Source organism: Trachemys scripta, chromosome 1 (assembly GCF_013100865.1).
Source record: "Trachemys scripta elegans isolate TJP31775 chromosome 1, CAS_Tse_1.0, whole genome shotgun sequence".
NCBI classification, from domain to species: Eukaryota; Metazoa; Chordata; order Testudines; family Emydidae; genus Trachemys; species Trachemys scripta.
The window spans coordinates 71,819,365-71,832,398 of record NC_048298.1 but is presented as its reverse complement, the minus strand read 5'-3'; the positions used below and the strand labels follow the sequence as shown (position 1 = coordinate 71,832,398).

The following is a 13,034-nucleotide window of genomic DNA, read 5'->3' as shown; positions in this document are numbered from 1 at the left end:
GAGTCAGTTTCAGTTAGTGGTGTGACTATTCTGGTTTCATCATTTCTTCAATGTAGTAGGGGTCATGTTCCAAAAATGAGTATAATGGAAATATCACTTCCTTTTGTGTGAGTCCAGGGATAAGGTTAAAATGGGAATATTGTGGTATATAGAGGCCATGCCACTGCACTTCAGATTTTGAATGAGCAGAAGCAGTGAAAATCACTTTCTGAACCAGGCCTCCTGTAACAGAGTTCTTGAAATTTTATGCTATGGCTGTTGTTGGAGGAAAAAAAAACAAAGATTTGGCCTCCACTGAAGTGTTTACAAAGTATCTGCCATCTGGGACAGTTCCAGAAGGTAGACAGTTGGTCTGTCTCTTTTGGGATGTGGAGTGTTTCTTGCTCTGAAGAGTTTTCTGTTAGTTTATCGACTATGAACTGGATTAGCAGTCTCTGGGATCTGTGATTCATGACAAATGTGGGTGAAACAGCAAACATGAGGCTTTCTGTTTGGGTTTTGACCAGATTCACTTACTGATTGGTGGTCCTTGGGGAGCTTTGGAGTATGAGCTATGATTTAGTACCTATATCTCTCTTGGTTATCAAAACCCTTATCAGGAAACATCAGGTCTCTATTTGGTGGAGATTTCATCAAGATTCCATCATCATTTTAACAACAGATTGGTAGGCTCTGAGTTCCTGAGTCCTCAGATTTCTTTGACTCTTTTCAGTGTAGATTTATTAAAGATTCTACACTGGTTTCATTGATCTACTAGCCTATTAAGTGTCTATATTGATTCTTTTAGAACTGTCAGCAGACTTTGATGCCACTGACCGTGAAAACTGCCTTTTTTGTGGATAGAGATTGGTGCAGTTGAATTTGAATGAGTCTATACCTTCCTTTAGGACAAGACCTTGAATTAGTTACTGTATGACTCCTTATACAGTAAGTAGGACCAGAGGCTTCTATTCTGTCACCACTCCTTCAGTAGAGAGATGGTAAAATGGGCTGGGTTGTAGAGCCACACATATGTGATGATATTCCTCTGTGTTTCATCTGATTTAAATAGTTTGGTTGCTCAACTTTCCTAGTATCAAACAGGTATAAGGGCTGTGATGAAAACACAGATAAAAGTCTAGTGGAAAAAAACAGAGGAAATTGTGGAAGTGATAGCTACCAACTCAGGGAACAATCCTGCTGATTGTTTCTGTAGTTTGCAACCTAAGGGACCGGATGGCTCTTCAGCTGCTTCTGGTAGTCCAGATTGCAGCATTAGCCGGGGACATTTATTTACACCAGCGCTTATATAGCAGGTCTGAAAGCACTCTTATCTGATATGCTAAGCGCATTCATCCATGCAATTTGTTACCTCAGACCAGTTGTGTGCACTGCACTCTGCTATACTTGGGACAACACCTAGAAGACCCCTTAGAAACTTCAGAAAGTGTAGAATATGGCCATCTGTTTAATTGTAGGGTTTTTCACAAATGAAAATTCTTTCACTTGTGCTGTAAAGTCTGCCCTAACTTACAATTAATGTCTACTTTCAAGTCACATTGCGGTTTTGATATATAAACAGCTTTATAGTTTGGATCCTGGGTAACTTAGTGTGGATGTGGTTCACAGTTAATGTTAGCAATCTGACAGTCCCAATATTTGTATGCATTGAGGCTTCATCTCTGAAATCACTTCTCCAAATTGAACCTGTTGTCCTTTTTTGGCATGTTGCAATGCCTATTAATTTATTGCTTTCTCTGAGGAGGTGAGTCAAAGTGTAATAGATTTCAATTGTAACAGAAAGTGTTGTGAATATTAACTATAATTGGTACTACTAAGTACTTGCTATAATATTAAATATGTGGATAAAAGGTTTTATCAGCATGAGTTTGGTATGACTGTATTACTTATTAAAACTCTGCATAACACATTGATAGAATTTCAAATGATAGCCAGAAAAATCTTTATGCCACATCAATATACATTGTATAGATTCCACTTATTTTACAAAAAAAATTGGAAATATTTTAGAGTTTTAAAATATGTATTGGATTTTGTTTTTCATTTCTCTCCTCCTAAAACTTGGCAATTTAATTACCATGAGACCAACTGCCCAGGAAATTACCAGGGATAGAAGCAAGTGCCTTATAGCATTGAAAAATCAGTGATCACTTATTTTCAATTATGTAAAGTTTTCCATGCTATCCCTGAAGGGTCCCAAGATATTAAATCTTAAATCTGCCACAGGTTAGACTTGACTATACTTATCCCACACAATGTTCTTTGGGGTATAAAATCCACATTTTGGAAGGGGAAAAACAAGGGGAAAAAATCTCAAAGGCTCTTTAAAACAAATGTGTCTGAAGCTCATCAGAGGTTGGAACTATCAGAATTCTACATCCCAGAGGTGATAGCTTAGTGGCCAAAGGGCAGATGCAGCAGTCAAAAGTGTATTTTCACAAGATATCACCATCACGTTTTTCACAAGATATCACCATCACGTATATAGAGTGTATAGAAAACTGAATAAATACATACATACACAATATATATATATATAGAATCTCTCAGTTTCAGTATTTTCAATAATTGTATGTTTCTTTATTTTAGATATTTATGTGTAAACACTGATGCTCATGTTTTAAATAGGAATTGGACTAATTTTTTAAGCAAGATCTGAAAGTGGTGATATTATGTAAAGTATTCATTCATTGTTTAAATTGTATGTTTCCTTGTTTTGAGATACTGCTATTTAAAGCCTATACCATGCTGATATTATATAGGCTGTGTTTTTCTTTTAAAATTCCAGAATAGTGATTTTGTTGAAGAACCACCTACACATTACCTGTGAAGTGACTGTGAACTTGTTATGCACAGAAACATGCTTGTTGAATGTAGCTAATCTATATCTAGAGACATTCTGTAAATTTCTAAACAAAAAACAACCAAAAAACGAAAAGAAATTTGACCAAAGCACTGTAAACATTTCTTGGAATAATGTGTCAATTTAGAAAGGAACAATAAATAATAAGAATCTGAAGAATGGAAATTTCATAGAAGTAAACAATGGTCCTTTCAGTGTGTGTGAATAGATTCTGTTTGTTTGGAGTTCCAAGATTTAAATGTTGTTTCCACCAGTAGCATAATCCTTTTAAGAAATAAAAAAAAACTAAAAATCTTTTAAGTCTTTTTAAAGCATTACAAAGCACATTTGAAGTGCATTGATAATATTTTGATAATAGGTGAAGATGCATAAAAGCATAACCTGTGGATGTTATCAAAACAAATTGAAACCTGTGCATATGCCTGGTTACTACTTGACTAAATTATTGTAAAGCATGGATTCAATTCCTCATTCCATAAATAATAAAGTAGTTATGAAACTAATGTTGACACATAGTGCAGGTGTATCTTTCCTACTTTCTTCTTATGCTATAGATAAATACTGTAGCAAGAAAATATTAACTTTGTTGATACGAACACCAGCTTTACAGAGTGAGAGGTAAACACTGTCTTAATTAAGTTAGGTCAGTATTTACTTCAAGAGACAATGAATTCTGACCATAACAAATATGAAATCAGTATAATGTGTGTATTGTTACATATACTATCAACGTTTTAATCAAAAACATTTGGAAATCTTTACTTTATGGCCATACTTTCTCGATGTATAATTGTTTCTTTTTAAATTAACATTCAGTACTGATGAAACCAGAAATTTTAAAACACAAGCTATTTGTTTCCTCTGATGTATGTATTAAGGTCTGAAGGAATGTCAGCCAGTCAGATTGCCATTCAGAGTTTCTCTTAAGAAAAATATTTTATGTATCAACTACTGCTGAAAAAGAAACATACCGTTATGAAAAATAGTCACAAAATGACCCTTAATTCTAAAGATATTCTTCATATATAGACTATGCATGAGATTTCAATGAGTTTTAACTATATAGGAAGTTAAAGACTCCATTATTAAGATCATTCAAGGCAACAGAAAGGGGTGAGATAGAATGCTAAATTTCTTAATGGTAAAATTAATTAATTTTTACCTCCGATTTGTCAGAAAAAATCTCTAAAGTCAGAGGATGTGTTTTAATCTGGGGGAGGATATCCTGTAGTCAGATATAACAGAGGTTGAATTCCTGCTTTAAGTGGAAAGCTCAACTTATACTTAACCATAGATCTGTGACTGGCACCTCCATAATTAACTTTTGACACTGCTTCAGACTTCTACATTCATTTCTATGGAGGTAAACAATAGGAACTTGCTGACTCATCACAAGACTGCTTTTAGCCAGCCATGATTTTCACACTGTATGTAACAATACTTTCGATTTTTTTGCAAGTTTGGGTTGAACCAAATGAACGTTGCATTAGGTCATCTTGTATGAATGAAAATTTAAAATATTAATCTGTTTAGCGTGGTATAATTTGAATATACTGTAACACTTCAAAAAATTCTATTCAATTGAGTGGACTCTCTGTTGCCCCCTTTTTCAGATGACGGTTGCTGCTGGTACGAGCATTGAGAATAACATTCAAAGGACCATATCCTGCCCTAATGTATGTTCCACATATCTTGGATTTTTGTGTAATTTCAATGCAAAACCTCATTATATGAATTTGATATTTTGCCATCCACAAGAATCTCATGTATCTCAGGGTCACCACATATTATACTACAAGTGGAGGTTTCAGCCGATCAAAATGATGAATTACTGTCATTTTTTCCTATATGATTTGACAGCTCAGCTAAATAAAGACTAGGTTGATATATTCACAGCTTATTCCAAGTTTACCTTGCTTCTCTCCCATCTGAATGCTCCTGTCAGTTGAAATCAGCAAAATAGCAATAAGCAAAATGAGAAAAGTAAGATGAGGGCACATTTATTCTACTTTACATTGGTCTGTATTGGACTTTAAAGATATCTCATACTAAATTTGGAAGGAAACTTTATTTTTTCTGTATTGTGTGACTTAAAATGAAGGCGAGGGAGGAGGCACTAGTGATGGAAGGATAGAATAAGAAACCTATATTTTTGTTAAAAAGAAACTGTTGGTTCACTTGTAGTATAATAGCTAATTTATCTTTTGCAATAAGCCTGTTCCACAAGTGGGAACACAGTAGCCCAAAGCCTGTCCTCTGATACCCAGAACATTAGTGGGAATTCAGCCCATATTCTAAGGGCAGACTTTGGCTCTCTGTTCTACATTATGTATTGAATAACTTGTATCTTGAGCATTACTTCTCTTGATAAAGATCCCATTTTTTTGTGGGGGAAGAGACTGTTGATCCTGAAATTCAAGACTTATTATTGCATAAAATGTAATCTAGGTAAGTATGATATAGTTAGACCATACTGCTAATTAAGTATCAAATGATTCTTATTACTATTTTTGATATTGTCAAGATGAAACCGCACAGGGGATACTGAGCCACCCCAATCTTTCAAAAAACAAACAAACAAACAGAAACCCCAAACCTAGTTTAACACAGAAACTTTCTGTTTTTCAAGGAACATAGAAGTTTCCAGTTTTTTGTAATGGATGAAACTGATTGGTATACTGCTTCTAGCTATTTGGGTCACCAGTATGTATTCCTGGGCATCTATTTCAATGGGCCAGAGAAAACACTGCTTGATTAGGAACTACTTTCTTGAATTCTAGTTACAGTTTTATGTGATGAGGCTAAAGACCATTTCAGTGTATGAAATATCCATGTAGAGTTTAGTCAGGAGGAGTGGGAGAAGATGCCATGGATGTACAATGCAAGATTGGTTTCCAAAATAGGTGATCCTCTCCCCATATCCAACTGGACTTTAGCTCCTTCAAGACAAGTTCAATCTGCTGATTTGCGGAGGTAATCACCTTCACATCATTCAGATGTCATCTATAGATAAACCTTGAATTGGAGGACTTGAACCACAGGCTTGGCAGTGTACAATAATGTTTCAAACTCATACACATTGGCTAGTACTATCACTTTAAAGAAGCATAGGAAGGGTAACTTAAACTTAAAAATAATTGATAAAGAGGTCTTTAAAACTAAGGAGGATTTAAAGTATATTTCTTCCAGAAAGGAGTCAAAGATACAGATCACCCTACCGCAACCTTCTACTCTTTCAGTGAAATCTTCCACCAATGAAAGCAATAGGAGTTCTTTTATTGTCTTCAGTGGGTTTAGAATAACATCCTTTGTCCACAAGAAAGGATGAGAGGCCTCAATGATAAGGCAAAATCACACTCACCCCAGCCCCCATTTTCTGTCTTCTCTGACAGCAAAATTTTTTCCTCCAAAAAGAAACAAAAAGGAAGTTTATGAATCCCGCAGAAGACATTGAGGTTAAAACATAAGAATTGTACATACACAAATGTCTAAGGAATTGGAATATTCTCATAACTCAGTGAATAAGAAGAGTTTTAGTGACTATTTCCCAAAGGTGAAATAGAGGACAAAGTATTTCTTATCACAATAACACTAATAAATCTTACAACAGGGTTGGGAGAATCTGGGCTTTAACAATCCCGTCTGAAGTCTCTTCACAAGTTAGGAAGAATTCCCAAGCCTGGTCTCTAAGAAAGAGAGCTAGCACCCATTGTGGATTCTACCTTTACTGTAAACACTATAAAAAAGCCTTTCGTATTGAAAGTTAATGTTTAGAACAAAGATCCCATGGATAGAAAATAATCATACATGCACTCTCACAAGGTATAAAACTTCCAGCTCAAGTTCTTAATGTGATGATTCACTCATGCCTTTCCTCTGGACTCATTGTAAAGTGGCTTTAAGATCTAATTTTAGATTCTGACTATAGAAAGAAATACAGTAAATCCAAAATTCCTGTAGACTTAATTGCTCTGGCTGCTGACTTTCATTTTTTCACTGCTGATCCAGTTATAGATGCTCTTTATGGTCCTATTTAGAATGTTGCTTTAATGAGTAGGTGGAAATGCCCTGTGGTTCAAAGTCTGGTCAGATGATTTTGCATGTAACTTAAATTAAATGGCTCTTCTCTTCAAGGTGCCATAAGCTTTTTAAAGAGAACCTGGATGCTACCATAAAAGGGATTAATGCAAAGACAGTTGCTCTCTTTGACAGATACCTCAAAATAAAGGGAAAATTACCTAATGAAGGAACCCTATATAGGTTCTGTGGTATGACAAGATATACAAATCAAGTCTATTCCAGCATTTCTCCAGCTTGAAAGAACCAAGGCAGAGTAACCTCCACATCAGTCTAGAGAAAATTGTTTTTATTTCTAATGGTCTTTTCCCACTAAAATTACCTTTAGGGATCTGACACTCTTCCTGTGTCACAGAATAAATAAATAAATCACCAAAGACAAAAATATTATATTTATTATCTCAAATAGTTACTTCTTAGAATGTTGGAAGATTCCTTCTATCTAGACTTAGTAAAATAATATCTCATATCTCAAAAATTGGTAAACACACAATAAATCTTTTAGCGCTTGGTCCTGCAAACACTTATACATTTGTGCAACTTCATGCACATGAACGGTCACACTGAACTCCAAAGGAATTCTCACTTGAGGAAAGTTACTAGGAACAAAGCTATCACATTATCAATCCAGTACCAGATACACGGTCATGTAAAGAAATATATTCTATATTTCATAGTTTACTGGAAATCAGGAAGGGGGTTTGTCCAGTTCTTGACCTCAGATAGCTAAAAATTCCTAGAATACAAAATAATCTCACTTCAGTTGACAATTAAGATGCATATCTGCTTATATTATACCTATTGTCTAGCTGAAAGCCATACTTTACTATGTTGTAGGAAACTGACATGGTCGTGATTCACATTACCTTTTGGTCTAGCCTAGCTCCATGATGTGTTATAAAAGTGATTCTCCGAGGGTCCACAGAAGTTTCCATCTAATTTCATATAAAGATAAGATAATAAAAGCTATTTCTTTCTGTAGCTGTTCAAGAAGTGAATCATGAAGTGAATCTAGTAGTTTTCACTTCAGCAACTATAGGTGTGTTAGTGAATTTAGAGCTCCCTAACTCCCTCCCTGTAGCTCTGCGATTAGGCAGTTAGTTTAACACAAAAAACCCCTTGTTTCCTAGTTAATAAAGGATAAACTGATCTTTATAATCTGATCTTTCCAAAACTAACATAAAACTTCATCCGATGCTTCTTCACTTAAATTATGATGATACGCCTATGGACAAAACTGCACACTCGTCCTCTGATACGTATCAGGGCTCAATAGCCTTAGCACCTGGAACTTCTTGGGCCATAAGAGAGATTAAACATCATGCTAACCAATTCCTGCCACAATGCCGGGTCATCAAGAACTTGATAAAAATGATATCATCCAAAACTGTCCACGTCCAACTAATAATAGCTTTGAGAAACACATTATCAACATCTGTCCACTTATGAAGAGCAGCCATTTACTACAATTTTTTTTGTCCTAGGAAAGAGTCAGTTTTTAATTTGCCTTTTATCTTTAGTTTTATCTTTAATATTCTTTAATATTAATCTTTATAACAGACCCCATTTTAAATTTTATTTTTAGAAATCCTAGTTAATTATCATATATTAGTTGATTTGTCTTTATCTAGTATTTTATTAATTTTCCAAAAACCATCTAGCAGGTTGATATGAGGCATGACATTCTCTGATACACAACCTGTGTTGATTTGTTGCTTTCTGGTTATGTTTATGTAAGCTCTCTATTAGTTTATCTTTAATTACACACTTGGTCAGTTTCCTCAGACTGAGTTGAGGTTTACTGGTCAGTAATTCTTGTGATCACTTTGCATTTCTCTTCTGGAGATTTGCACTGTGTGAATGATTTTCCAGTCAGGAACAGGTTTTGTTTTTGTTTGTTTTTTCCTCCTTGTTAGTATCTCTGCTATTTCACGCTTCCTTGAGAACTCATGGATGAATTTCATCCATTTCTGATGATTTACTGCACTAAATATTTTCAAATTTCTTCATAAATTCTTCCAGGGAAGCTTAAGATTCTAGAACTTATATTTAACAAAAAGTCCTGGCATTTCCAAAACAAGCCCACAGATGCACAAATACAAAATAATCCTAACCAACATTTAAATGTCCCTCAAGTTTACAAGGTCTAGAACAAGGAGGAGGTTTTAATGCTGGCACAGATCTCCCCAAAGAAAGCTTAGACCTTTTGTTTTGGAAGGACATCTTTTGGGATAAGTAATACTCCTTGGGTCAATGTAGTGTACCAATAATGGGGATTACAAAAGCAGATCCAGCCCCAATTTTGAGTACTTTTTGCAGCTCAATCCACACCGAAAACTTTGCACATCTCTGTCCCATACACAGAAGGTTTCCTAACAGTTGGTACTTACTTTCTATCAATACCAACCTGAGGTGAATATAAACTAGAGAAGTGGAAAGCCTGCAATGCATGTTGTCAACACATAAACCATCCTGTCTCCTGATAATTAGGAAATGTGTAATACTTCAGTGTTGTTCAAATACAGTGTTTAAAACTTGTTTATGAGCCATACACCACAGTCTTTCATATGATAGGTTGTTTGTCTCCTTAGGTTAGAAGAAATTTTCAGTGACAATTTTTATACGGTGTATATACAAAAAAGAAAAAGTATCCAAACAACACATTTTATATTGTATTTAACTCCAAACCCCAAACCAGCATACACTGTGAAATATTTAGAACTCCAAATTAAGTATTAATGATTGGTTTAAGGTTGCTGACCCTAAGTTTAATTATCTGGCACCTTTCCATGTGACAGGACATTTTTCTGGAATTCTCTCTAGTTTCTTCTAAATGCTGTGGGAAGCACAGGTTTCGACATTTGCTCCAAGGAGAATTGAAAACTGTGCATGAGTGCTTTAATATTTTTGTTTGCTCTATAGTGATCCATCTTCCTCAACACGATGCCCTCCAAAACTTGAAATTTTTAGTAGTTGAGAATACATTAGTTCAGCATTTTAATTACATTAAATTAATTAAATCTATTTGTCCAGGCCTTATACTCTTGGTAAGATAGAGCCATAGTATACTTTAGTTTACTCTTCTGACCCCAACTTGATATTTAAAAATATTAAAGGGCGATTAAAATATGTGGATAGGCTAGGTTGAGTATTATCAAACTACACAAAAACACCTTTACAGAATAAACTGAATACAGTAGACGGTGCATGTGATGTACACCTCTACCCCGATATAACGTGACCTGATATAACACAAATTCTGATATAATGTGGTAAAGCAGTGCTTTGGGGGGGGGGGGCAGGCTGCGCATTCCGGTGGATCAAAGCAAGTTCGATATAACGCGGTTCCACCTATAACATGGTAAGATTTTTTGGTTCCCGAGTACAGTGTTATATTGAGGAAGAGGTGTACTAAGTTTTACTAATGTAAAAATGTAAATAGAGCTCTTTTGATCTTCAACACTACCTGAGCATTATATTGCTACTAGTAACAAATGTAAGAGGCTATTTTAAATATAAAAGGTAATAGTACATTGACCTAAATGACAGCAATACATGCAAAACTTAACATAAAACCGAAAATCATAAAGGAAAATTGCCATCTGTTCGCACTTCAGGTGCTCAGAATTATGTTTAATATCACAGTGAAGTTACCAACATTACATGCACAAAAGGTAAAATCTAGTTTTTATGCAATTGGTCTTTGAAGTATGCATCTTCACTGTCTTCCATTACAGACCCCAATTTACCTTTTATCTCACACAGAGTTACTGTTCTCTTTTTAATTGTTGTAAATAATTTTACATCAGAGAAGTTGAATCAACAAATTGATATTATAAATAATAAAATGCTACTTATAACTTGTACACTCCCCCTCAATCAGTATTGACCATCTACCAAAGTGGGATAAATGTTGTTACACTGTCTTTCATCTGAAAGGAAAAACCAAGGCCTCATTCATTTATTTTTGCCATAATAATGTGCTGGCCTGTCTGTTTGGCTAAAGCCCAATTGAGTCATTACATTTTGCCTACCTAAAATTCCTCTCTAGTTTCATTTGCATACAGCATTCTTTCCACCCTGAATTGCTGGGAAGAGTTGCTGTACACAGTTCAAAAGTTGTCTCCTGACCCACAGGAGGATGAACTTCTGTGATGGGTGAAGTGATCACAGAAGTTCATCCTCCTGTGAGTTAGGAGACAACAACTTTTGAACTGTGTATAGCAACTCTTCCTAGCAATAAATACATATATACTTTGTATAGTTGAAGAGTTTTGGCATGCTTGGCTAAATGTATGTGTTTTAAATTAATAATGGTAAATATACAATGCGTTGAGACTGAAAACTCTATTCTACAAACTAGCATTTACCGGTATATATAGTTGTTCAGATGCTAGGATAGTAGAGTGATCTAGTAGTCAGAACAGGCTGAGAGTCAGTGATTTAGGTCCTATTTCAGACTCTGTCATGAATCTGCTGTGTGTCCTTGAGCCTTTGCAAATAGGGATATTAATACTCATTTTTGTAGTTCTTTGATATTGTCAAATAAAAAATGCTATATAGGTACAAAGTATTAATTTTTGGTGTCTTCCTGTAAAAAAGCAACTTCTTTTTTAAATCACAAAAATCATAAACTATTATATAAATTGCAGATTTGTTTATGGTGAAATGGGTGACAAGTATTCCAAACCATATTCATAATTGCCATATTTCTTTGCTTAGTGGGAATTTTGATAACTCATTCCAGTTCACTGTTGTTGTTGTTTTTCAAATAAAAACAACTCATTTTCTTCAAAATATATTTTATAAGAACAGCAGCTTGAAATGAAATTATGAAAACTATCAAGAATAATGGATAACAGATTATCCACGTTTGTTTTACCTAGAGGGATTTCCTCAGCAATGTATTGTAAACCTCACATTTTACAACGGGGCTGGAAATACAGGTTCACATACCAGTAGTAGGTCAGCTCTTCATCCTTAGATACATTTAGTAGTAAGCAGTGAAGTCCATCTTATTCCTTTGGACATATAGTCCATATAACAATTGTGTAATAAAGTAGCAAATTGCTCATATGTTCTTGAGCAAAACTTCCCTTGTGTCCTTTAAAACACTTAGCTGCCATTTTCTGTCCCATAGGTAATCTTAATTGTACTGTATGGTGTTTGTGAAACTGTTTGAGATCCTTTAGGAAGATTATAATATGAGAGAGAGAATTGGTTTGGCAAAATTCTAACATCTCCAGATATGATGGTACTTGGTTTTCCTTGATTAAGATTTATAATTTAATACCCATGTTTCCTTGATTTTCTTTTTCTGGGCCAAATCCTGCAGCTCCCACTGACTTCTGTGAGGTTGCTCATCTGAATAAAGTGAGCAGGACTTGAGCCAAAATGTATTTAAATTTATTTTCAAACTATTTTGAAGGACTTGGAGTTCTAAGTTTTGCTAGGAAATAGATGAGGGTGTATGTGATAGTTAGAGTGATAGTGAACTATACTGTACATAAATAAAATAACATCTGATGGGTTCATTCTAACTGGCATTAAGAAAGCTGTCTGAAGGTAAAGGAACTAGAAAAAAATAATGTACTAAAAGCTGCTTTGTTATTCATGGCGGTTTGGCCTGTCACTACTCTCTTTAGTGGGCTTTTCAACTGCATTTCAGCAAAATATTTTGTCTTGGTTCAGAGGACAAAGTACTTCTGTATTTTTCTCTGGGAAGGGATATGTAATTGTATGAAGGTCATTGCTCACAACTTCTTTAAAACCTCTGCAAGGTCAGCACAGTACATATCATTAACAAATATACACAATTCTCTTTATCCCAGCTTAGTTGTTTTCCCTTTTTTCTGGTTCAGCTCATTTGGCACAGATTTCAGTTTCATTACTTCAAAATATCACAGTTGCATTGATAGGAAAGTCACATTCAAGGTGTAAAAATAATGTGTGAATATGTAAACAACATTAACCAGAAAAAGATAAAAAGGATGCAGAGAATGTGACAGAGTTTCTGTTACTTACAATTTTGTAGAAAATGTTGAAGTTAGACTACTTGTGAGACATTCTGTAATGAGCGATCCAATATTCCTCT

The 13,034-nt window shown here is 34.8% G+C and overlaps 1 protein-coding gene across 7 annotated transcripts in view; it reads left to right on the top strand.

Moving 5' to 3' along the window:
- Positions 1–13,034, top strand: part of PPFIA2 (PTPRF interacting protein alpha 2) — a 634,690-nt gene that overhangs the window by 275,048 nt on the left and 346,608 nt on the right. For 5 of the 7 annotated variants that reach the window (XM_034772198.1, XM_034772222.1, XM_034772215.1 and 2 more), the window contains exon 3: positions 4,477–4,539. The exons of the other annotated variants lie outside the window; for them this stretch is intronic. In XM_034772198.1, coding sequence (XP_034628089.1) covers positions 4,477–4,539 — 63 coding nt within the window. The remainder of the gene's footprint in view (positions 1–4,476; positions 4,540–13,034) is intronic. 7 annotated transcript variants of the gene reach the window in all.